This window comes from Pantherophis guttatus, chromosome 4 (genome assembly GCF_059756535.1).
Source record: "Pantherophis guttatus breed Tessera chromosome 4, ASM5975653v1, whole genome shotgun sequence".
In the NCBI taxonomy this organism is placed as follows: domain Eukaryota; kingdom Metazoa; phylum Chordata; class Lepidosauria; order Squamata; family Colubridae; genus Pantherophis; species Pantherophis guttatus.
This window is the reverse complement of record NC_142066.1, coordinates 76,877,805-76,905,584: the sequence shown is the minus strand read 5'-3', so window position 1 is coordinate 76,905,584 and position 27,780 is coordinate 76,877,805. Positions and strand designations below refer to the sequence as shown.

Here is a 27,780-nt window from a genome sequence, read left to right as displayed (position 1 = left end):
ACTGTGGAATAAACTTTATCCTTTTTTTAAAAATATTTTGAATAATCCACCATATTTTTATCCAAAATGCTTTAACTTTTTTACAAGTCCACCAAACATGAAAATAGGTAGCACCAACACAATCACATCTCCAACATTTGGGTTGTAGGTTTGGATACATACAAGCTAACTTTTTAGGTCCAAATGCCATCTATAAAACATTTTATAAAAATTTTCTCTCAAATTTTGAGCTTGTGTAAATTTTACATTTCTTACCCAGATCCTTTCCCATGTTTCCATTATTATTGGTTCCTCAAAATTTTGTGCCCATTTTATCATACTATCTTTAACTAACTCTGTCTCCAAGTCTATTTCTATCAATATATTATACAACCTTTTTATGTGCATTTTATTTATTTATTTATTTATTCAATTTATATACCGCCCTTCTCCTACTGGACTCAGGGCGGTGCACAGCCAGAACTAAAATACATAACAATTTTACTCTGGTCCCTAATTTGTTTTATCAAATTTTCTTCACTTTGTGTAATACCAATTTTCTGATTTTTTTCCCATCTATTCTGCAGCTGTACATATTGAAACCAGGTTTGAATTGCCCTTTCCTCTCTTAGTACATTCAGAGGCTTTAACTGTAGTACATTTCTTTCTGTAATCAGAAGTTCTTTATAAGTAATTACATCCTGTCTTTGTTCTATACTTATATTTTCTATCGCATGTCTGGGTACTACCCACATGGGTATCTTGCCATTCAATTTATATTGGTATTTTTTCCAAACATGCAGGAGGGCATTCCTTAATATGTGACTTTTAAAAGTCCTATCCACCTTCTTCTCATAAACTAAGTAAGCATGCCAACCATATAGCAAATCATACCCTTCAATATTCAGTATTCTTTCATCTGTTAAATTAATCCAGTCACTAATTGCTGACAAAACAGCTGTTTCATAGTACAATTTTAAATTGGGCAATTTCAAACCTCCTCTTTCACGTGTATCCTGCATTATTTTTAATTTAACAATCGGTCTCTTCCCTACCCAAACAAAGTTATTAATGCCTCTCTGCCATTCCTCCAGATTTGCATCCTTTTTAAGTATTGGTAATATTTGAAAGAGAAATAGAAACTTGGGCAGAACATTCATTTTAACTACTGCTATTCTTCCCAACAAAGACAGTTGTAATTTTTTCCATTTATCCATCTCTGTCTGTATTTTATGCCATAACAATTCATAATTATACTTGTATAATTTCCCATTTGACGTTGTAATAAAAATTCCTAAGTACTTAACCTTTTTCACTATCTTGCATCCTGTTACTCTTTCCATTTCTTCTTTTTGATTTGTATTCATATTCTTAGCTATCATCTTTGTTTTCCCTATATTTATTTTAAATCCTGACACTTGACCATATTGCCTAATTATCTCCATCAAACCTGTAACTGAATTTACTGGTTGGGTTAAAGTTACAACCAAATCATCTGCAAATGCTCGTAATTTATAATCATGTTGCCTGATCTTAATACCCTGTATGTTATCCGAGTCCCATATTTTATTCAGCAATACTTCCAAAGTTAAAATAAACAATAGTGGAGACAAGGGACACCCCTGTCTTGTTCCTTTCTCAATTTTAAAAGTTTCTGTGAGACTACCATTAACTATTATTTGTGCTGTTTGTTTCTGGTACAGTATATTGCCTTAATGGATTGTATGAAATGCTCTCCCAACTGCATCTTTTGTGCTACTTCCACTAAAAACTGCCAATTCAATCGATCAAACGCTTTTTCTGCATCTAAAAACATAAGCACTGCAGGGACTTGGTTGTTCTTTCCCAAATACTCCAGTATATTAACAATTTGTCTTACATTACTTTTCATTTGTCTCCCTTGTATAAATCCAGTTTGATCTTTATGAATCACTTGTTGCATAACTGACATTAGTCTATTTGCCAAAATTTTTGCAAAGATCTTATAATCTGTATTAAGCAATGATATGAGTCTGTAATTTTTGGGTTGACTATGATTTTGATCTTCTTTCAGAATCAGGGAAATAAAAGCTGTTCTCCAGGATGGTGGCACCTCTCCTCTCCATTGTATTTTAGCAAATAACTCCTTAAGAGGTTCTACCATTTCTAATTGAAAATTTTTATAATACACTGCTGTCAAACCATCTGTGCCAGGAGCCTTTCCACTTTTTAATTGTTTAATTGCCAAAAGAATTTCCTCAGTGGTTATTAATACATTCAATCTTTCCCTTTGTTCATCAGTAATTGCAGGAATATTCTCCTTCTGCAAATATCTCTCTATATCATTACCTTGTATATTATCACCAGCATATAACCTCGTATAAAAATCTAAAAATGCTTTTTTAATCATATTCTATTGATATACCTCTTTACCTTTATACTCTATTTTTTCTATTGTACGAGATTTTTGTTTTTTCCTTAACGTATATGCTAACCACCTGCCTGGTTTATTTGCATTACAAAAAGTATTATGTTTAGCATATTGCAAGTTTATACTTTTAAAACCATTTTTTCTACAATCTCTTCGGCCAAAGAGGTTGTAAAAAAATGCTTTTAAAAGCCTCAGCTGATCAGGCAACTCAGCTAGGATCGCAGAGGTTTTTAAAAACATTTTTTCTACGACCTCTTTGGCCGAAGAGGTTGTAGAAAAAAATGCTTTTAAAAGCCTCTGACGATCCCAGCTGAGCCGCATGATCATCAGAGGCTTTTTAAAAAAACTTTTAAAAGCATTTTTTCAGTCGAAGAGGTTGTAGAAAAAATGCTTTTAAAAATAAAAAAAAAGCCTCTGATGATTGCGCGGCTCAGCTGGGCATGGGGGGAGGGCAGGGATTTTTGCTACCGGTTCTCCGAACCACCCGCTGCCCTTGCTACCAGATCGGGTGATCCGGTCTGAACCGGGAGTATTTTACCCCTGATCTATAGGGAGCATTTTGGATTAAAAATGATGTTAATCTGTAAATTATAATTTTAAAAAAATTGAAGTAAAACAAGTAAAAACAATGCCTTGCACTCTCATATGTTCTGGGCTATGCATATGAAGCTGCATAAAATATGAATTTAACGTTTTATATTTTAGAAGTCAATGTGCATTTGATTGACATATAACATTTCCAGCATTTTAATTTTCACATCCTGTTGGATGCTTTTAAAAAGAAAAGATACATTGTATGACATTCATAGCAGGTTCACAAACGGCATTGTTTCATTTTGGCTTAGCATAAAGTATGAATCTAAATTCTGTAGTCTATGCTTAAACATTATGTATGAAACAGGCTCACTTAGGCCATTAAAACAATCTATAACTGCACAAAGCAGTTTAAGTAATACAAGTATTACCTGTATTTCTTAATATTAAAATATAAACAAAATAAAGTATTCTAGAAGCAGAATCCAAAATATTGCAGACAATCTAGACTCCTGCTATTTAAAGTTTAAAATCTCTATTCCAGACATTAGTCAACTTTTCATGAATCAACTAAGCTCATACATCCTTGGATTGTTTGACTCCCTTGTTATTTTCTTAACACTGCCATTTTTAGAGAGCTAAAATATGCACTAATATAATTTCAATTTTGGTAGTTTATTTAAAAATATCAGTCCATGGGACCTGAACTCTCTGGCTTTGGTAAAGAGAATAGAAAATAGTCAGCAAAAGAATAGTTAAATTACAGATTAACAGAGTTGGAAGGGACCTTGTAAGTCATTTAGTCCACACACCCCCAAGCAGGAGACCCTACACCATTTCTGACAAATGGCAGTCCAGTCTCTTCTTGAAAGCTTCCAGTGATGAAGCTCCCACAACTTCTGAAGGTAACTTCTGTTCCATTGGTTGATTGCTCTCAGTGTTAGAAAAGTTCTCCTTATTTCTAGGTTGAAACTCTCCTTGTTCAGTTTCCATCCATTATTCCTTGTCTGGCCTTCAGATGCTTTGGAAAATAGCTTGACCCCTTCCTCTCTGTGGCAGACTGTGTCCCCTCAAATATTGGAAGACTGCTATCATATCTCCCTTGGTCCTTCTCTTCACTAGACTTGCCATGCCCAGTCCCTGTAATTGTTCATCATATGTTTTAGCCTCCAGTCCCCTAATCATCTTGATTGCTCTTCTCTGCATTCTTTCTAAAATCTCAACATCTTTTTTATAGTGTGGTGACCAAAACCGGATGCAGTATTCTAGGTGTGGTCTTACTAGGGCTTTAAGGAATGGTAGTCTTACTTAGTACTGGTAGTCACTACCTAGAAGTAATGTCTTATTTGCAAAAAAATGAAATCAAAATCTATCTTGAACATGGATCCTAAATTAATGGATGTTGTTATCCAGCATGAACTTGCATACAGTTGTTCCTTGTCTATGAACTTTTTACCCTTGATACAAAATGTCTTTGAACTTTTTCCTTGCTTACATGATTTATAATTGTCAATTCCAGTCTTTTTAGCTTCAACATCTAAACAATAGTTTTAGATGACAGTAAATAAAAGGAAGTGGTTTCTGAATTTGTTTCCAATTATGAAACTGATCTGCATTTTCTGTTGTGGCTAGAAACTATTTCTTGAAAGTTTTTAATATCATCCCTGCCTCTAATTGTAGCCAGTTGAGACCAAACAAACAAGGGATTCAGGCCATTCCAAATTCTGCAAACTGACATTAAGCAAGAAACTTTACTCTTCAGCAATTTTTATTACACATTTTTTCTTTTTCTGCAAAAGAAAAAAAGATTTTTGCTTTGATCAAGAGATTTACATGAGTAATCTTGGTTTCTTATTCTACAGCTGCTCTGCTGGGAATCTGCTTATGAAACTAAGAATTTCAGTTTTGCTTTGTAATATGGGACACTGATGTAAATACATACAGGCATACACATACCTTTCTGAATATATATCTGCATTTTGTGTGTCTAAAGAAAGTCTTGGACTGCGTACTGTGGTCAGAATTCTTTATATTCCATGTTTGCTGTAAGTTCCTTTTCTGCTTTTGATTATCCAATTTACAGTTTATAGTATCCAACATTTCAAACAAAATGGCAACTCTGATAAAAAATTTATACCACTCTTTTATTTGCAAACATCATGGCTGCAATCTTGAAGCTAGTGGTATAAATACAGTCAAGGTGGAGTGGTAGCCACCTAGGAATCTGAAGACCCAGGCGACCCCAGCCAAGCTTTTAAACCTCTGATTATATCTTGCTGCAGGGCTAATACATACCTATAAAGAAGCAAAGACAATTGCCTAAGACAACATAATAATGAGTTTGGAACAGCCAGCAAAGACAGGCGGTTGATAAGCATAGCAAACCTCAGCGTCCTGACTATATGGCAGCAGAGTTACAGAAAAATGCCTTGTTGTCTGTACTTTGCCAACTAGTCCTGGAAGTCTAGTGTTATGCAAATCCTGTTATTCTTGCTTCCATTACTTCCAGAGGGAGAGTTGTGTTTGCAGATCTGCTCCCTAAAATGTAAGAAATGTTCTTTAACTGATGGAATTTGGGGTTCCATCTTGGAGCATCATAGTTGCCAATTTGTAGCCCTATATGTTGAAGAAAAAGGGTATTAGCAAACTTTTTTCTACAACTGAATTGAAACTTCTGTGCATATAAAACATGCATATAAAACATGGATTCTTTGTGTGCATATAAAACATGGATTCATATAGAAAGTGTCTAGGACAACTTGCCACAGCCATCTTGCCATGGCCAACTTTTTACAGCCAACTTGCTGCAGCCAAGACACTGCAGGGCTGCAGACTTCATGGCCAACTCGCTGCCACGGAGATAAGATTTATGCTAATATTGAAGAAATGGTGGAACAGAATAATTTTTAAAAGAATGCAAAAGGAGGGACAAAATGATATGTCAATAACAAAAATTAAAATATTTTAAAATTATTTTAAATAATTAAATTGTTGAATTGTCCTATGGCAAATTGTCCCATGGTGACTTGGCCACAGTGAGTTGTCCTGCGGCAAGTTGGCAGTGGTAGGTTGGCCACGGCAAATTGGCCATGGCAAGTTATCCCATAGAAAAGGATGGGGTTTACATCCATAATTGCATGCACTATTTAGATTTTCTGACATTTGGTAAGCAGCATTATTTTTTATGTGTTGCCTCTGATTGCATTTGTTGAAAATGGTCATTTTGAAGTAGAAAACAGGAAAAAACACTAAACTCTAGATTAGGTTTAGTATGTTTCAAAAGTCTTAGCAAGTGGTTCTAGGCAAGTCTGAGAAGTTGGAAAAAAACCTCTCAGAAGAAAGCAATGGGAAAGCAGTTCTGTGGTATTTTCAAAAGAACTGTATAGACAAGTAATGAAGTGAATAAGAACCACATTTGATTGGAAAATAAGTTTTGAAGAGAAAGAAATATATCCAAATACCTCTCGGATTAGTAAAAAAGGAAAAACGTTCAATCTCACCCAGTAATTGATAAAGCATTAACCTCTAAGTTCCATTCTCCAGTTTTCTGTGGCCCAAAAGTGTAAAGTCTACCCCTAATTCAAAATGCTACACCTTTTGGTGTTAATTGGCTCATTTCCATGCAATCCCTTATAAATCAGTGTCTGTAGAATGGTACACAAATCTATGTACCACATATCCTGTATTCATTTGTACACAAGCACAACTTTGTCACTTTTATATTTGGCTGAGTATATTTAAAATGACCAGATTTTTATCTGAATATAAAAGTGGATTTTTATAAAAGAAAGATAATCATGTGGGATAAAAAAAAAAGGAAAAATTGCTGAAATATCCTCTTTGAAACAGTTGCTAAGTGAATTCAAGTTTTCATCAGCAATTTTGCAGTTTTGCAGTTAATGTGAAAACGAAAACAAGCCATGAAATTACCATTAAAGGAGTTAAGATAGGGTGAAAAGAAAAACAATTTTACAAACATTTCTTTTTAAAATAGAATAGAATAGAATGTTTTATTGGCCAAGTGTGACTGGACATACAAGGAATTTGTCTTGGTGCATATGGTCTTAGTGTACCGAAAAGAAAAGATACGTTCATCAAGAATCATAAGGTACAACACTTAATGATAGTCATAGGGTACAAATAAGCAATCAGGAAACAATATCAATATAAATTGTAAGGATACAAGCAGTGGGGAAATATAAAATTTGTTACTATTGGTTCTGTGAGCGTGGCTTGGTGGGAGGATAATGTGACTGAGTGGGCGTGGCCAACTTTTTTTTTTTAACTTTTAAAACCATTTTTTGTACAACCTCTTTGTCCAAAGAGGTTGTAAAAAACGCTTTTAAAAGCCTCTAACGATCAGGCAACTCAGCTGGGATCGTCAGAGCCTTTTAAAAGCATTTTTTTCTACAACCTCTTTGGCTGAAGAGGTAAAAAAAAAGTCTCTGATGATCGCATGGCTCAGTTGGGCAGGGGGGGCGGGCAGGGATTTTTGCTACTGGTTCTTCAATCCACTCACCGCCATCGCTACCGGATCGGGTGATCCGGTCCAAACCGAGGCATTTCACCCCTGGATACAAGTAACAAAATTACAGTCATACAGTCATAAGTGGAAGGAGATAGGTTGTGGGAACGATGAGAAGGTTAATAGTACATTTGACAATGTTGAGAGAATTATTTGTTTAGCAGAATGATGGCATTTGGGAGAAAACTGTTCTTGTGTCTAATGGTTCTGGTGTGCAGTGCTCTATAGTGTCATTTTGAGGGTAGGAGTTGAAACAATTTATGTCCAGGATGTGAGGGGTCTGTAAATATTTTCACAGCCCTCTTTTTGACATGTGCAGTATACAGGTCCTCAATGGAAGGCAGGTTGGTAGCAATTGTTTTTTCTGCAGTTCTAATTATCCTCTGAAATTTGTGTCTGTCTTGTTGGGTTGCAGAGCCAAACCAGACAATTATAGAGGTGCAGATGACAGACTCAATAATTCCTCTTTAGAACTGTATCAGCAGCTCCTTGGGCAGTTTGAGCTTTCTGAGTTGGCACAGAAAGAACATTGTTTATTGTGCTTTTTTTATGACATTTTTGATGTTAGCTGTCCATTTTAGATCTTGCGATATGGTAGAACCTAGAAATTTGAAGGTCTCTACTGTTGATACCGTGCTATCTAGTATCGTGAAAGGTGGAAGTATGGGAGGGTTTCTCCTAAAGTCTACCACCATTTCTACGGTTTTGAGTGTGTTCAATTCCAGATTGTTCCGGTCACACCACGAGGTTAGTTGTTCAACCTCCTGTCTGTATGTGGATTCATCATTGTCTCGAATGCGACCGATCACTGTTGTGTCATCTGCGAACTTCAGTAGTTTAACAGATGGATCGTTAGAGATGCAGTCATTGGTATAGAGAAAGAAGAGAGGTGGGGAGAGCACACAGCCTTCGGGGAGCCCTGTGTTAATTGTACAGGTATCTGATGCGATTCTGCTTAGCTTCACCTGCTGCTTTCTGTTTGTTAGAAAGTTTATGATCCACTTGCAAGTGTGTTCAGGTACTGGTTTAGCTTAGTTAGAAGTGTGTCTAGAAGATGGTATTGAATGTTGAACTAAAGTCTACAAAAAGGACCCTTGCATAGGTCTTTGGAGATTCAAGATGCTGTAGGATGTAGTGCAGAGCCGTATTAACAGCATCATCTGTCGATTTATTTGTTCGGTATGCAAATTGCAAGGGGTCTAACAGTGGAACCATGATGGTTTTCAAGTGGGACAGCACTAGCCTTTCAAAGGTTTTCATGACTACAGATGTTAGAGCAACTGTAGTCGTTCAGTTCCTTGGTGGGCTTCTTTACTCTTTAAAGTACTCTTTACTCTGTTAGTTCATTCTTATTGCTATTAATTCCATTCCATTAGTAAGAGGGAAAAAGAGAATATGTTTCTCCAAATTTTAAACTCCAATCTTAAATAAATCTGAATACAAGACTAAATTTAACATTTGTTCATCTTCCTTTACAGTTACTAGCAGTTACTATAACAACAGTAAATATTTTTTATTTCTGCTTGATAATTTTTAAAGTTTGTTAATAATTCTGACTTGGGTAAGATTGATATGCGTCATCTTGTGCAGGGGATGGAATGCATAAAACTTTAATAATAAATAAAAAAAATAAAAGTTTAATAATAAAATAAAATAATAAATAGGAAGCATTCTGATCCTTATTTCCATTTAAAAAGATAATGAACAAATTCTGAATACATAATAATATTCCTTGAAACAACATGGTCACTGAGGAGGCCGCTGACTTGCACAATGGTCCTGGATACAGAATACTGGACCTTGTCCAGATATACTAAATTTTGCATGCAAAAATCAAGTAAAAAGGTGATACATTTGATATGTTGTCTTGCTACTTTGTTTCACACTGTAGACACAACTCTTGTTTAAACACTAATATATGTTGAAATGTCTGTGTTCAATGATTTACTGAACATGAAGGAAAATGTACAGTTCATCTAGTGCAACAGTGTACAATTAGCATTGCTATTTCTTTTTCATATCTTTTTTGTCAGTAGTTATGATTTATTTATTTATTTATTTATTTTTCCAATTTCTATACCGCCCTTCTCCCTGAGGACTCCCTGAGCCAGAATTAAAAACATGCAATACAAATATTAAAAAACAATTAAAATATCTATAAATTTGGCCCAAAAATTAAAAAATCACTATCAATTAAAACATTTAAAAATTTCTTCTTAAGCCAGCCCGGCTTGCTGGAGAAAATGGGTTTTAAGGGCACGGTGGAAGGCACTGATGTCTTGGATTCTCCTTATCTCTGGGGACAACTGATTCCAGAGGGTAGGTGCCCCCACAGAGAAAGCCCTCCCCCTGGGGGTCACCAGCCTACATTGTTTGGCTGATGGCACCCTGAGGAGGCCCACTCTGTGGGAGCGCACGGGTCGCTGGGAGGTCGTCGGTAGCAGCAGGCGGTCTCGAAGATAGCTAGGCCCTATGCCATGGAGCGCTTTAAAGGTGATGACCAACACCTTGAAGCGCACCCGGAAGACCACCGGGAGCCAGTGCAGCTCACGCAGGAGCGATGTTACATGGGAGCGCCATGCTGCTCCCGTCACTATCTGCGCTGCTGCGTTCTGGACCAGTTGGAGCCTCCGGGTGCTCTTCAAGGGGAGCCCCATGTAGAGAGCGTTGCAGTAGTCAAGGCGAGAGGTGACGAGGGCATGAGTGACTGTGCACAGGGAATCCCGATCAAGAAAGGGCCGCAACTGGCGAATCAGGCGAACCTGACAAAAGGTCCCCCTGGTTACAGCTGTCAGATGTTCCTCCAAGGACAACTGCATATCCAGGAGGACTCCCAGATTGCGAGCCTTCTCTGTGGGAGCCAAAGAATCACCCCCAATAGTCAGTGATGGAGTCAACTGACTATATCGGGATGCCGGGAGCCACAGCCACTCAGTCTTGGAAGGGTTGAGCTTGAGCCTGTTCCTCCCCATCCAGATCCGCACAGCCTCCAGGCACTGGGACATCACTTCAAGGGCATTGTTGGGGTGGCCTGGGGTGGAGATGTACAGCTGGGTGTCATCAGCGTACTGGTGGTATCTCACCCCGAAGCCACAGATGATCTCGCCCAGCGGCTTCACATAAATGTTGAACAGAAGGGGCGAGAGGACCGATCCCTGCGGCACTCCACAGATGAGAGGCCTCGAGGTCGACCTCTGCCCCCCTGCCAACACAAACTGCGACCGGTCGGAGAGAAAGGAGGAGAACCACCGCAACACGGTGCCTCCCACCCCCAACTCTTCCAGCTGGTGCAGCATGATACCATGGTCGATGGTATCAAAAGCCGCTGAGAGGTCTAACAGGACCAGAACAGAGGAGCAACCCCTGTCCCGAGCCCTCCAGAGATCATCAACCAACGTGACCAATGCCGTTTCCGTGCTGTGCCCAGACCTGAAACCCGACTGGAATGGATCTAGATAAGATGTTTCCTCCAGGAATTGTGGAAACTGTCGCGCGACCACACTCTCAATAACCTTCGCCATGAAGCGAAGGTTGGAGACAGGATGATAGTTGGCCAATATTGCCGGATCCAGGGACGGCTTCTTGAGCAGAGGCCTCACTATCGCCTCTTTCAAGGCAGTGGGGAAGTGACCCTCACTCAACGAAGCGTTGATAACACCCTGGAGCCAGCCTCGTGTAATCTCCCGGGAAGCCAGTACCAACCAGGAGGGACACGGGTCCAGTAAACATGTGGCCGCACTAAGTCTCCCCAAAATCCTGTCTACATCATCAGAAGTCACAGCATCAAACTCCTCCCTCAAGACTATTCCTCGTCACCCTGCCCTGATCTACCCAGTCAGAGTCCAAATCCCCCCGAATCTGAGCGATTTTGTCATACAGGTATTGTCCGAAATCCTCCGCCCTGCCTTCCAAGGGATCCTCACACACTCCCGGATGGAGCAGGGAGTGGGTCACCCTGAACAGGGCGGCCGGACGATTCCCTGATGACGCAATAGAGGCGGAAAAGTAGTTAAACTTTGCTGTCTTTATCGCCACTAGGTAGGCCTTAATATGCGACCTTACCAGTGTTCGATCAGATTCAGTGAGACTGGCCCTCCAACCGCTCTCCAGGCGTCTTTTCCGGCGCTTCATTTCCCTCAGCTCCTCAGTGAACCAAGGAGCCGCCCAGGATCAGCACTGGGTCAGAGGCCGCAAAGGCACGACTCGGTCCAAGCCCCACCAGCCGCCCGATCCCAGGCGGCTACCAGGTCCTCGGCTGAGTCATGTGCTAGATCATCAGGAAATGGCCCAAGCTCCATCTGGAACCTATCAGGATCCATCCGGCGCCTGGGGCAGATCCATCTAATTGGGTCCGCCTCCCTGCGGCGAGGGGTAGTGGTTCAAAGATCCAGGCGAAGGAGCAAGTGGCCAGTCCATGACAAGGGTTTCATGTCTATATCCCCTATAACAAGACCTCTCAACCACTGGCCAGAGACAAAAATCAAGTCCAGAGTGTGACCTCTCCTGTGAGTAGGGCCATGAACTAACTGGGTCAGGTCCATGGCCGTCATGGAAGCCATGAACTCCCGAGCCACCTCAGACGTTTCACCGACGGATGGCAAGTTGAAATCACCCATGACTAAAAGCCTGGGTGTATCTACTGCCACCGTGGCTATCACGTCGAGTAGCTCAGGTAGGGCTGTTGCCACGTGGCAGGGAGCCAGGTACGTAAGCAACAAGCCCATCTGAATCCCACGACCCCACCTCACAAGGAGGGACTCACATCCGGCTATCTGAGGCACAGTGGTCTCCCTCGGACCCAGATCTTCGTTAATAATAACTGCCACCCCCCCCCGCCCCTCCCCTGGGCCCTTGGCTGATGGAATGCTCTGAAGCCTGGTGATTGTTAGTTTTGAAGAAAAAGACTATTTGGAATGAATCAAATTTTTAAAAGATATTTGAATATACCATTTGCATTCCTGTGCACAAGTAATTACAAAAAAAGGAAATGATGTGAATGAAATCATTTCCCCATCTAACCATGGATCTTTTACAACGTATGCCTATATGGAAGCTTACACATCAAATTGACAAAAGTTAGTTGAGTTACAGTAATAATACTGAAAGCATTTAAAAAGCCCATTAAAACACTGTTCTGACTTTGTTGTCTGGTTTTTACCTTCTGGCACTCAGTATAGTGTTAAACTGCCAGGCAGTTTAACAACACAGTATGGAATTTAATTTATTTGGTAGGTAAAGCTGAATATGTGAAGTATGTGAACATACTTCATGGTTTAAAAACAGAAAAATTCAAATTCTATGTTCTCTTCAGTTATTTGAGAAAAAGTGTTAAGGGAATGTAGGCAGACATAATAACAGACATAAACACACACACACACACACACAGAGACACACACACACATAGGCACATTTTTCTGTACAAGTGAATGAATTCTGAAATTATATTTTTAGAACATCTGCTTTAATGCCTTCGGATCATTTGTATGGATTTCTTTCTCAGAATGGAAAGAAAATATACCCAATATATTTTCAAATTTGAATAGTGTTTGATAATGAGTATTATTTTGTCTTCCTGCTTGAAAGGTGGTAAAATATTTAGAAGTCTTGGGGCATTAATGGTATTTCAAAAGGTGAGATGCAATTTCTATTCTCAGAACCTAAATGTCATGACAGATGGGAGCATATTCAAGCATTTTTCCAGCTCTCCTTTGTGTCTATACTGCAGAAATAATTTTACTAATCACAGACAACCTATCTTTTTACAGTTTAGCTATCATTGCAATTCTGTTCTTGGAAAAATACTGGAAACCCTTAATGAAGCGTGTAAAACCAGTAATTAAAAGTAACAATGATTACACATGTAATTATATTTCATACAAACCAATAGAAAGATTTTGCTTCGCTTAGTTGACAAACCAACATTTGATTTTGCAGCCATGGGTCACTTTATTTATTTATTTATAATTTAATTTATATACCGCCCTTTTCCCGAAGGACTCGCGGCGGTGTACAGCCAATTAAAAACACAAGGTACAAACAACAGTTTAAAAATAGTTAAAAGTATTAAACAATTTCGGCCCAATTTAAAACCGAAAATTTAAAACACCCAATTTAAAATCATTTACATAGATAGCCCTGCCTGGCGGAACAGCAGGGTCTTAAGGGCACAGCGAAACACACAGAGGTTGGAGATCTTGCGTATTTCCGGGGGCAGTTCGTTCCACAGGGCAGGAGCTCCCACAGAGAAGGCCCTTCCACTGGGTATCGCCAGCCGACATAACTTGGCTGATGGCACCCTGAGGAGTCCCTCTCTGTGGGAGCGATTTGGCCGGTGGGAGGCTATTCGTGGCAGAAGTCGGTCTTGAAGGTATCCAGGTCCTAAGCCATGGAGCGCTTTAAAGGTGGTAACCAACACCTTGAATCGCACGTGGAAGACCACTGGGAGCCAGTGCAGCTCGTGCAGGAGAAGTGTCACGTGGGCGCAACGAGTCGTGCCCATAACCACCTGCGCGGCCGCATTCTGGACCAGTTGGAGCTTCCGAGTGCTCTTCAAGGGGAGCCCCATGTAGAGAGCATTACAGACGGGAGTGACAAGGGCGTGAGTGACCATGCGTAAGGCATCCCGGTCCAAAAAGGGCCGCAACTGGCTGATCAGGCGAACCTGATAAAAAGCCCCCTTGGCCACGGTCGTCATATGTTCTTCTAAAGACAGCCGTGCATCCAGGAAGACACCCAGAATGTGTGGGGGGGTAAAGATTCACCCCCAATGGTCAGCGATGGCACCAGCTGACTATATCGGGACGCCGGAAGCCACAGCCACTTGGTCTTGGAAGGATTGAGTCTGAGCCTATTTCTCCCCATCCAGACCCTCACGGCCTCCAGGCAGTGGGACATCACATCAAGGGCATCATTGGGGTGGTCTGGGGTGGAGATGTACAGCTGAGTGTCATCAGCATACTGATGGACTCTCACCCCAAAACCACGGATGATCTCACCCAGCGGCTTCACATAAATATTGAACAGAAGGGGCGAGAGGACCGACCCTTGTGGCACCCCCCACGCGAGGCGCCTCAAGGTTGACCTCTGCCCCACTGCCAACACAAACTGCGGACGGTCGAAGAGGAAGGAGGAGAACCACCGTAGCATGGTGCCTCCTATTCCTAACCCCCTCAACCGCTGCAGCATGATACTATGGTCGATGGTATCAAAAGCCGTTGAGAGATCTAATAGGACTAGGACAGAGGAGCAACCCCTGTCCCGAGCCCTCCAGAGATCATCCACCAATGCGACCAATGCCGTTTCCGTGCTGTACCCCTGCCTGAAGCCCGACTGGTACGGGTCTAGATAGATAGCTTCATCCAGGTACCAGGGAAGCTGTCGTGCCACCACACTCAACAACCTTCACCCTCACTCAAAGAAGCATTTATAATCCCCTGGAGCCAGCCTCGTGTAACCTCCTGGGAGGCCAGTACCAACCAGGAGGGACACGGGTCCAGTAAACATGTGGCAGTACTAATCCTACCCAGAATCCTGTCCACGTCCTCGGGAGCCACAGGATCAAACTCTTCCCAGATAATATTCTCAAGACCTACCCCCATTTCCTCCCCTGGATTCACCTAGTCGGAGTCCAAGCCTTCCCGAATCTGAGCGACTTTATCATGCAGGAATTGCACAAAATCCTCAGCTCAACCCTGCAAGGGATTTTCCCGCATTCCCCCCCTCCGAAGAAGGGAGTGGGTCACCCTAAACAGAGCAGCTGGGTGGTTCTCTGCAGATGCGATAAGAGCGGAAAAATAATTAAATTTTGCCGCTTTTATCGCCACTAGGTAGGTCTTGATATACTGATAAATTCTCTCATTTTGTAGCTTAAGAAAATTGCTATTATATTTAGACCAATGATACAGTACCTTTCCCCTTATTTAAAAAAATGGTCTTGATTACATGCATTATAAAAAGTCATGCTTACTTAGCCATAGTTCAATGAGTACAGTACAATTAGCTGGTTTTGTATTATTATTGACATAATTATTTTCAAACCAGACTGATTGGCTTATGTATCATGCTAAATCAAATATGAATATTTGATATGGCTTACTGTAGTGTGTGATCATGATAGAGGGGAATATTTGTAGTTCAGAGTTGAAATAAGGGGTGCACTGTGAGTTTGGTTGTTTTCTTAAAGACATTTCCTTATCCAAACTAGGCAACATGATGATGATGATGATATCTGTTTGGATAATAAAACATCTGGAAGAAAACAACCAAGTTCAGAGACAGCCTAAGTATGATTTCAAACATGAAAATCCAAATATGGTAGAACATCAATTAATCATGTCTTGATGCTAAAAATAATTTATATCTTTTAAATGTTTACATAATAGACCTTAGAAAATAGTGTAGCAACACTGATTTGACTTGATATAGTCGTATCACTTTAGTTGTATGACAAAGTATCTATAATTGTTTTGATAATTCTTAGACTTTGGGCCACAAAAGATAAGGGCAAAAAGGTTTCTTCTCTTACTGGGGTTGATCACAATAGAATACTAAAGTATCACCTTTCATAAATCCCTTGTATGGAAAACACTCTTAACTGCCATTTTGCCAAACTGCCCAATATTTAGTGCCTGCTATTCTGAAGTTTTTCAAGGTAGTAGCCTGTATTTAAAATATTTAAAGACAAGTTGATAGTGCAGATGCTATGTGGACAAGAGATCTGGGAATGGAATGACAAGCTTATTGTAAAATTAAACAATAAACTTATAACTTTATTAGGAACGGTATCTCTCCTATTTATCCAAGGATGGAAATAACCTTACCTTCCATCACTATTCGAATACATCTTGCATTGTTGAAGCACTACAAGAAACTGGAAAAACTTTCAGGAATCCTACCTTGCCAAATTATTTTCTTTATTATATACTTGGAAAGCAATGAACTAAACTCTTATCACCCATCCTACAAATGTATTCAGTAACCCCCCTGGGGGAACGTGCCTCTTGAAACAGACAAAACATGACTTTTTGAAAACGATACCAATAAATTTGCCAGTGCAGTAATCATCCAGTTTTTATCTTAGCTTAATCATAAAAAACAGAGAATCATCTCCAGTATCTAATTAATATTCCAGTGTCCCATTGAAGAAGGGGTTTACATCTTTTTGCTTGCAGTCTATGCCTTCCACATACTTTGAAGGAAAATTTATGTTGAATAGCATCTCTGTCCTTGTAGTGTTAGTCAGGTGGAGAACATTATTAACTATGTCTTCCATTGTTCCACTTTCCACTCGAGTTAAGGGATAAGCTATTTATGATAGATGATTTCAAGGGCTTGGACAATACAATTGGTTTTTATGCTCCTGTCAGCAAGATTGTGTCACCTGGTAGGACCAGAAGGAAAACCTTTCTGCCATGGAGCCCACTCTCTGAAACATCTCCCCTTGCTGGTGTTTCACAAGTCATAAAAACCTAGCTTTGTCATCAAGCCTGGACTCTGATAATATGGGTGAACCTATGCCATGACTTTCTTGAGTGTTTACTAATCTTCTTGGCTATTATATTTATATCATTTTTATTGTTTTGAAATCTTGTTCTCAATTTTTATTCTTTTAATTGTAGCCAGCCAGAGTTATATATATGATATGGGTGGCAATTTAATTTAATTTAATTTAATTATAAACAAATAAATAATGTTTGGAAATTATTTTAGTTATATTTCTCATGGATATATATTTTTTGTTTTTAGCACAAACTTATCTGGTAATGAATTAAATAAGTCTTGATGATTGTTGCTAGATGAGAGTAGATTTTGTTTGCATTATTTTGTGCCTTCTTAAATACCTGCCAAATATAAACATTCTGATTTACAATATAGATAGTTAAATTGCTGCAGAAAAACTCAGAACGCAAAACAGATTTTCCAAATGTTCTTACACTAATTGCAGTTTCAATGTGGTTGTTCAGTGTTGAATGGTTGCTGCCTAGCTCCAGGCAAACCTCCAAGCTCCAGGCAGGACTCCAACCAGGATATGCTGCTTACCATAGCTTGTGGTCCTGTCAGTTGAATGAAAGTTCCCTTTCCTGCTTGTAATAGTTGCCAATCTGTAGCCATTTCTTTCTCTGTAGGCCATTTCCCTTTATCTTTTCTGTACACCCTTTTTTCTACTCTGTTTTAGCATTTGGCTTTTGTAAGCTCCAAAGATCGGTTTAGATGAGGCTGCCTCTGAACATCAGCAAGTCCTTTAAAATGCTGGAGTGTGGCTCAATTAGCCAGCAGCTGAAATACTGGCTTGGATGCCAGTGAGTATAGTTCTGAGGAAATGGCTAAATGCTTGAGGGAGGGAGCAAGGATGTGCGTATGAACTTGTCTACATATATTTCCTTTTACTCTATAAGACAAAGAACAATGTTTTGATGCAAAGCTTTTTTTTATTTTAAACAACAATTTGTTTATTGAATAAACAAATTTATTCAATAAATTGTCAGAACAATAAAAGAACTGAGCAGCAAAATTACATTAAGTAATATAGCATAATAAAAACTTATTTAAAACCCTCTGTAAAATTCAATTAATATATAGCGTAATTCACCCTAGGCCTAATATTTATTCTTTGTTATAGCAAATCCAATTCTGTAATAGTTTGTTTAATAGCTACGACACAAAGTTTAACTACATTATGCATAATGTTAGGCTAATTGCTGAAAAGAGAAAAATAAGATAAAACATCTGATTATTTTGGCATATGTTCTAATAAAAGAAAGATGAAAGATTGATGGCTACCTTGATAACACTGTATGAACAGTACAACAAAACATTTTGGGTACTTCTGAATATGAATCTCAGGGAAAGAGCGTCTGGATAAAGGAATGTTGGCTAACTTGCAACAGATAAAAATATGTTAGGTTCTAAAAATGCTTGCTGCTGTGTAGGAAATATCAGCATGGTTAAATATCTAGTTGAGAGCCATTTGGGTAAGGATCAGGCACAGAAGAGACTGCCTATAGAAATTGCTTGAATTCCCCCCCCCCATATCAGAGAGATTGGAGAGAAAGGGTTTACAAGAGAGTAAGCGCACAATAGGGAATTCACTAGTCCTGTTTACATAGGACTATCGGAGCTGCTGGCATCAGCATGTTGTTTTTGAAATGTCTTTCCCATTGTGTACCTGCTCACTATCTTGTAATCCCTTTCTCTCCAGTGGATGTAAATACAAAGATTTTTCTTTTTGCTAATTATCCCAGTGCCAGAGTATGGATATTAAAAGATATGGGAGTATGGAATAAGAAAGCACAATTGTGGTCATGTGATTTCTCACTTAGGGACTAGTTTGCTCAAGTAGTGCTGCTGATCCCAATTGTGGTTGCTAAATGAAAACTACCAGTATCTGAGTCATAACCTTTGCCTCAAACAATTTCAATTCTTTTTTTCATTCATTGCATTGGGCATGAAAAAACCTCAATATTTCTATGAGTTCCTCAGTGCTAATTATTTCATGAATCCATATATTTTTTTTCCAAAAGCCAGTAGTCTTGAGGACCATCCTTATATATTTGTTGCTTTATCTTGTTCAATTTTGTTTCCTGAAATATTTCACTTATATTTTTTATGCTTTTTAGCAAAGACCACTACTTTAGTTCTTTTGGTAATTAATTGCCAACTGTTGTATTTTTCGGTAATCGGCCAATATTCTAAGAAGACTCTTGAAGGCTGAGATTTGTGGGGTAATAAATTAGTATGATAATACTATGTTGGCTGAATACACACACACAAAACACAAACTTACGTTATGTCTATAATATCAGAATTTGACATCTGTTCTATTTCAAATCTTTGCAGGTTGCCTGCCTTACTTATATAGCAAGCAATTTTCTAAACTGCAAAACAGAAGCCATACGATGGGGTACTGCACATGCAAGTATTGTACCCTATCAGGTGAGTTAATGAATTGTTTAAAGCTAAGTCTGTTTTCTTCATTTTGTCTTTATGTTACATTTTGGAATCAATTTCTCATCTAAAATTGTTCCCCATCTACATATTGCAGATTGTGCATATATGCACACATTGTAATAGATTATTAAGAAGAATTTGAATTTGAATGACTGAAATGGTTAGCTGTAGCGAGATGAAGTTTATGATCTTTGATATTTTTATGCCTGTATAAAACCATCATGTTTTATATCTTACTTAAGTAGTCATTTTCATTCTATAGATTTAACAAATAGAAAAGGTAGGTGTATTTCTTTTTATTAGTTTATAATATAAAATACAAAAAGAAATAATAGGAAAAGTAGGGGAGGGAAAAGGAAAGAGAAAAGTATAGAGAAGAAAGGAAAAAGAAAGAAAGAAAGAAAGAAAGAAAGAAAGAAAGAAAGAAAGATCATTGACACCTGACTCCCTTTGGTGCAGTAGAATAAGAAATAACAATGAATCTCAACTTTTTACTTTTATATAAACTGGCCATTTCTATAACAAGAAGTCTATCTAATCAGTAAAATCCAAAATCAAAGTTTCATATTTTTCTACCTTCAGCACAAAGTCTACAAAGTTTTTTTTCTTTTATCAAAGCAGTCACTTTAGCCATCTCTGCTAACTCCAGTCAGCTTCTGCAGCCATTTTTCCATTGTGGGAATCGAAGCATCCTTCCGTTTTTGTGCATAAAGTAATCTTGCTGCTGTCAACATGTATAACATCAAAGTCCCAATTTTTTTGTAAGTCTTTTTCCATTAAACCCAAGGAAAAATTTATGGTTTTATTTTTATATTCGCTTTGAGAATCTTCTGTATTAGAATATGAATCCTACTCCAATATTTCTGTGCTTTATCACATGTTCACCATTAATAGCAATAGTACTTAGACTTACATACTGCTTTACAGTCCTTTACAGCCCTCTCTATGCAGTTTATAGAGTCAGCATATTGCCCCCAACAATTTGGGTCCTCTTTTACCCACCTCAGAAGGATGGAAAGTTGAGCCAACTTTGAGCCTGGTGAGATTTAAACTGTCAAATTGCGGCAGCCAGCAGTCAACAGAAATATCCTGCAGTACTGCACTCTAACCACTAAGCCACTGCGGCTCAAATGATAAAAGGTCCCTTCTTTACATTTGCATTTCCAACATTCATTTGAAATACCTTTATACATTTTTGATAACTTATCTGGTGTTAAATACCAGCGATATAGCATTTTATGAAAATTTTCTTTTAAATTGTAATTTAATGTAAATTTTAAACTTTTCACTCATATATTCTCCCATTGTTCAAGCTTTACATTGTATTCAAAGTTCTTTGCCCACTGAAAAGGTAGCTGTATTCTATAAATATTTTAAAAGACTCATCGAGTTTTCACTGAATTATTTAAGGGTGCTGACTATATATTGTAAGATTTTTTTGTGGCAGGGTTACCAAAAGAATAGCATCTCTTAAAAACACACTTTTAAAGGAGCAAAACCTTTATGTCTAAAAATATTAGTATTCAAAATTTTATTTTAATTAATAAATCTTACTTTTATTTTTAACAAAATTATATTTTTGTCTCTATAACTTCCACAGTCATTGTTTTTTACTCCAGTGTCCTTCCCACTCTTGTGAGGAAAGTGCATGAAAAAAAAAATCTAAATTGCCTCCTGATGATATACAGATAAAAAGTCTGCATTTAATTAAATTGCTTTTAATTGTAATTTCAATTTAATTGTAAACATACCAGGGAATAGACAATTGGGTGTCATCCAGAAACTAACTAAGCCCCTTGACATCAACCAGCTGTCTGGAATTAGTTGAACTGAAGTCTCCCAAAAGTTTGGAAGACATCAACTTGGCCTACCCCTGAAACAATTTGACCTTTGATTGTGACATACAAACAATTAGAAGTGCTATGAGATTCATGATGTAAATGCTTAAAAGAAAGACTTACCTGAAGTTTATTGAGTTAGCAGATTTATATTCCTGTGAAGGTGACAGCATTTAGCATTTTGGCTTATTTTAAGAAGTTAAACAGGATTGTATCTGATTAATATTTAAATGGGGAATATTAGGAAATCCCAAGGATGTAAACTAGACTGGAAAATTAAAAACCATTTCTGAAGGAGACAGTAGTAAATAATTTTAGTATCATTGTGGGGGAAAAAACACACCATGAATGTGTCCATATAGTCACCAGAAGTGGAACTCATAGCTTTAGAATGATAATGCTACATTTTAAGATCACTTGCTAGAATTGATAGGCAACCCTCTATAAAAATCCTTATTTATTTTTAAACATTTTGCTTCAGTCTTCTACTGTAATTAATTCTAAATACAAAATCTGTTGATATAAAATTGAAACAGAACATAATAGTTTGAAAAGTTTTGAGTTTCTCTGCCTTCGTCATCAGATGTAATTATTAAAAATGAAGGATATGGAAAGGGGAGGCAAAGTTTTAAAAATCAGGCAAAATACAAATATTTCATTTGTAAATATCTATGGCCTCTTCATTTTCAGAACTGTGGAAATAGAAATAAGGACCTATTTTTCTTTGTCTCTTTAACCTGATTAAATACTGCCAAAAACATTAATTCTCCATCAGGAAATTCTGGTGTAAAATACAGGCACTGAAATATATTTTTTGACATAGGAGAGCCATAATTGAAGTATAACGAATGACTATGTTCTGATTTGTACTTTAATTCAGGAGGTATAGATTGAGTCAGTATGCACTAGAATTTTTAAAAGGAAACATCATTATTTCAACAGGTTTATTCAAGGTTGAATGAATTAGTGACCAAACAAAGTGCAAGAAAGTCTGATGTCTTTGGAGTACAGTCCCAATATACTTGAGCTATAATTCCCAAAGATATGATTGATTACCTTTTTACTTCCTGAAATATGATTTAATGAGAAAACATTCTATTCTCTTAGTTATTTATTTGCAACATTTTGCAGTGGTTCAGCATTGCTTAAAATAAATCTATAAAATAAAATTATTTAAATCACTTCTCATCAAAATTCGTTGTAAAAGAAAATTAAAGTGTTTTTGCCTGGAATTATAAGAAAAATTGGCAAGATATGCATTCAGAGAAGTTTTAAATATCCATTATGAAAGATAAGGATTTTATAATGATACTTCAAGTATGTCTAAATATCATTTAATCACAGAGGACTGAGAAACATTTGGGAATTTTTTAAAACAGATATTGGGAGTTATAAGAAAATCAATATTTACAACATCTGTACATGACAGTACTCAAAAGTGTTGTATAAAAAACTGACCAACATCATCACCCTTTGTTTACTTTTTAAAATGTTTGCAATTAGCAAATTTATTTTTCCTAATTATTCTTAATTTTAATGGATACATTTGTTTTATCTAGAAAATGTTCTCTTAATACAATTTCACTGAAATGAAAAGATTTATTGGAAAACTAAGAGAAACTATATGCTTTGTTGCTTAGGATTTACAGTGCTATTTTATATGATGTATGTCATTTTAGTAGTATTTCTTCTGTAATGTAATTTGTGCAGTACTACAGCTTTTCTTATTTGATGCAATTATAGCTTTTGTGAACTATTCTTTAGAGGAATAGGAAGCTGAAATTAATTACCGTGTTTCCCCGAAAATAAGACCCTGTCTTATATTTTTTGGAACTCTGAAATAAGTGCTTGGCCTTATTGTCATGCGCTCAAAAGTCCGATTGGACTTATTATCAGGGGATGTCTTATTTTGGGGAAAACAGGGTACATCTAAGCAAAAGTCTCTTGGTAATAGATAAGATTGTCCCATATTTGGCTATTCTCTAGCATCAGATGGAATTGTTCTTCCTCTCGATGTTCTTCCACTCAGCTTTCTTTCTTACTATGACTGCAAACACATCTGGAACATTTTTTTCAATTGCAACAGTGGTGCCAATGACTAGCCTAAGTCCTTGTTTTGTCTTTTTAAGATTATGAGACACCGTCTACATTATGATGCTTTGGAAGCCTGTCAGACATAATAGGTCCAGAATAGGTTAGCTAGATTTTGATTGGATTTAAAAGATCATAAAACATAAAACAATACTTGTATTCTGAGTGTGTGTGTGTGTGTACACACACACACACACACACACACACACACACACGTTTTATTAATTTTTTCTTTTACATACATATTTTATGAACAGAGTATTGACTGGGTCACATCTTTTACAACTTGTAACATAATTATATATTGATTTTTATAATCTATTCCAACCTTCTTTTTTGTTTTTTCCAGATACAATTTACATATTTCATTTTCTGCCATAATATTCTTCTTTCTTTTTCTATTTTTTTATCTTATCTTAATCTCTTCTTAATACTTAATATATAAACAGTATCACCATCCGCCCTTCAAATCCTAATTTCTTAGCATTGCTTCAATTATCTTATTTCTCCATTTATAAAATATATTTCTTATAATGCCCATCATATTTTTTGCTTATAAACAATAAACTTCATCTTATTCAATTCTTACATTGAATAACATACTATTTCAAAATCCCCATCACACTTTTTTTTAACATTTCAATTATGTATCTTAATTTCAATTATTTTCATAATTAAACCTAATTACCATATTTCATCTGCAGTTCCATTTTACAATATACAATAAACATCATATTTACTTTTTACATTAACAATTACTATTATTAATATAGTTTCCTTAGATCTACTAATATATATCTTAATTCCCTTCCTCCTTTCCATTATTCTTCCCCTTTTAGCCATTTTCTCCTGGTCTCACCAAAATTCCACTTCTTAATGATTCTCTCCTTTCATCCCATTTTCTTATCTTCTTCTTCTTTTTTTATTTTTATATTTATTATATCTTTTCTTCTGAATCCTTTCTCTAACTTTTGAGTCCATCACTAGCATAATTTGCCCTCTGCTGTTACCCAATCATTCCCCATTTCCTTCTCTTCCCTTAGATTGCTTTTTTTAAAGAAAAATATTCCCCCATCCATTCTTTTTTTGCCACTGTAAATCCCAGTGTAATCATCTAAAATTTTGCCTTCAATTCTTTTTCCTTCAGTATCATTTTCTTGTTTCTCATTTATATTCTCTTTTTCCTGTTTTGTGTGCTCTAACAAAGTTTCTGATTTCTTATTGCCCTTTATTGATTCAACCATGTTTTTAAGCATCTCAATTAATTCCTCAAACATCCAAGCCTCCATATTATTAATAAAAAGAGACTATATGGACTAAAATTTTAATTAAAGTGGAAATACTAATAATCTTTTAATTAGTATTTCCACTTATATGTAATTAAAATTTTAGTCCATATAGTCTCTTTTTTATTTCTAGATAATATCCAGTACAAATGTTTGTCCAATCCACTCCAACTTAAAGATTTACTATTGTCCACCTCCTTTAGAAGTCGAGACCAAGCAGCTTAGAACAAAACAAATACTCCTTAAAATTTCTCACAGCTCTTGTAGTGATCAAGGTCACTGTAGTAATTTCCTTGAATTTTCAAGTCAGTCGTTTTTTCCCACCAGCAGATGTCTCTCTCCAATCCACACTTCTCAGAATAACAAAGTATCAAGTTTATAAAAGTATTTCAAATCCACATAGAAAATATTTTCTCTCAAATTGCTTTTCCTTTTTTTTGTTTTTAAAGTCTCCAAATTCAGTTTTAAATCCAGTTGTAAATTTCCTTTCTTGGGCTTTAATATGTTAACCTCCTCTTTGTTCTTCCTTCAAGCTTCAAAACTCTCAAAATTCTTTCAAATCTTCATTAAAAAATACTTTCCCTCGAGTTTCCTTTTCTTATATTGATTTTAATTTCTCCAAGTCCAATTTTAAACCCAAGTATAAAGTTTTTTTTTCTGGGCTTTAATACTTTGACTTCCTCTTTATTCTTCCCCCCCCCCCCCATTAAAGTTCCCAAATACCAATTAGCCGTTTGTTTCCTTGCTGGGATCTTTTAAAGTTTTTTTAAAAAAATAAATTTCCTTTTTTACCTGTGAGTTGGCCAATCACTCACTCGGTACCAGTACTCTGTTCAAATACCACTCCTGCACAAAATCTTATTCCGGTTGTCCCAGCTTCAAAGCGATCATTTTTAATGGCCATCGTCCCTGCTGCTGGGTCGAAGAGCTGCCTTAGACCTTCCGAGGAACTTGCCTGTTCCTCTTGGTCGTCCGAGGCTCCTCTCCTTCTTCACCATCCCTACAAGATGGTTCCTGTTTAAAGACTCCCCAACAGCAGTTTGCCTGGCTGGATTTTTGGTGGGCTCATCAGAGCCCACTAATTTCCAGCCAGTCTCATCGCGATGCTTCTGGTTTTTTTCACATTCTGGGTATATTGATAGCATTGAAATAGGGTGAAATGCTACTGGTTTGGGCCAGTTCGCCCCGAACTGGTAGTAAAAAAAATACTTTAAAAAGTAAAAAAAAGTTCTGAGGATCGCGTGGCACAGCTGATCCTCGGAACTCTTTTTTTACTTTTTAAAGCATTGTTTTTGCTACCTATTGCCCGAACTGGTATTTTTGTGTAAAGTGTGATAGTTTGTTTTTGAGCTCTCTGTGCTTGTTGCAGGGGCCATTTTGTGTGAAGTCCAGCTGCTTTTGCATTGTGTGTGTGCAAGTTGTGTAGCTTTTGTGTTATTTTTGTGTAAAGTGTGATAGTTGGTTTTCCAGGTCCACGCTCACTCAGTCACATGTCCACCAAGCCAAGCCACGCTCACCAAACCATGCCCATAGAACCGGTAGGGAAAATTTTTGAATTTCACCACTGCATTGATTCATATCCTACCCTTTATTCAGGAGCAGAAGACAGTAGATATAGTGATCCCTTTCCCCACAACAATGCTCTGAGGTAGGTTGGGTGGCCCTCTGTCAGCCCAACCACTACAGAGATGGGATTCAGCCAGTTTGTACTGGTTCGGGTGAACTGGTAGTTAAAAGTTTGCTGCCCACTTGCCCCACCCCGCTCACCCCTGCCTGCCCCACCCTGCCCAGTCACTTCTTATCTCACCTCCCCAGCAGAGCTGTTGCTTCTGTTGGGCTCCTCACTTGTGTTGACCATAGAGTCTCTGCGGGCCAGCCAGCTTGCCTGCCTTCCCATGTGGTGCCCGTGGCCCAAATGAGTGGCCCTGATCTGCCTGGGAGCCTGCGAGCAACTCCCTGCGAGCAATCTTGAGCGTCTCCAGTTTGCCTGTCTTCGCGGCTGCATCCCACGCAGCACTTGCCCTGTGGCCCAACTGAGCAGCCCTGATTGGCCTGGACAAGCCTGCGAGTTGCAGCCTAGCTAGCTGCCTCCCAGCGTTCTACACCATGTGGTGCCGCCAGTTTGCTTGTTTTTGCCGCAGCGGTTGCATCCCACACAACACTCACCTCGCAGCCACAGCCCAACTGAGTGGCCCTAATCGGCTTGTGAGCAACTACCAAATCCCGAGTGCCTCCAGCTTTCTTGACTTCCATGCAGCCTACCACGTGGCCCAGCCTCCTTGCCTGCCTTCCATGTGGCCTTTCATATGGCCTATGCAGCCCAGCCTGCTTGCCTGTCTTCCTCACAGCATACTATGTGGCACCCACAGCCCAACCTGCTTACCTGCCTTCCCTACAGCCCAGCTTATCTCTGCATGGGCAACTGGGTATGTGGATGATACTTGGCTTCCAGCGCTGGAGAGGGCGGGGAAGGGAAGCGGCTGGGTACCACTGCCTTTCATTGGGGCGCATGGAGCAAGACAGAGCTCTTCTTGGTGTCTCTCCCCCCCGTGTTGGCGGGCATGGCAGGGCTTTCTGCCTGTTGTGGTCCGCCAGCAGCCTGCAGAGCTGGCAGCGAAGTTGCACAGCGATGAGGCTGAGGAAGAACATGGGCCAATCCTGGTGGTTGGGGAAGGCCCGGATGAGGGCTCTGTGTCGGAGGCAGAGATGGGGCCAGGGCCATTGGGAAGTGATGTGCGGAGTCTGGAGCCTCCAGAGGCTGACAGTAGAGAGGCAGAGGAACAGGAGGAGCCTGTTCCTAGTGCACGTATGAGAAGAGCTGCTAGAAGGCAAGAGCAGCTAAAGCAAAGTGGACTCGGGAGTAGGGCCAAGAGATTATTGGCCCTCCCATAAGGCTTAAAAGACCAGCAAAGGCTCTTGGGTTTTTTGTCAGAAAACAATGTTGATAAACTTGGTTCTTATCTTGCTTGGTGTCCTCTGCTTCCGAACTTTTGCCAAGAGAAGCTTTGGCAGTTTGCCTAATTATACCAAGGTTGGTGATAAGACTTTATGAAGACTTTGTTTGATTTAGTTTGGACTACGCTGAGAATGAATTAATTCAATTATTACCTACTTGGGGCTGGGTCACTGCCCCTCACTTAGCCACCTGCTACCTTTTTGGATGCAATTTGG

The 27,780-nt window shown here is 38.4% G+C and overlaps 1 protein-coding gene across 28 annotated transcripts in view; it reads left to right on the top strand.

Moving 5' to 3' along the window:
• The window catches only part of SUGCT (succinyl-CoA:glutarate-CoA transferase), a 529,555-nt gene that overhangs the window by 66,365 nt on the left and 435,410 nt on the right, over positions 1-27,780 (top strand). For all 28 annotated transcript variants that reach the window (XR_015733898.1, XR_015733900.1, XR_015733901.1 and 25 more), the window contains exon 9: positions 19,284-19,379. Coding sequence is in view for 21 of the 28 variants with exons in the window: in XM_034415734.2 (XP_034271625.1) it covers positions 19,284-19,379 (96 nt within the window). In the remaining 7 variants the exon portion in view is untranslated. The remainder of the gene's footprint in view (positions 1-19,283; positions 19,380-27,780) is intronic.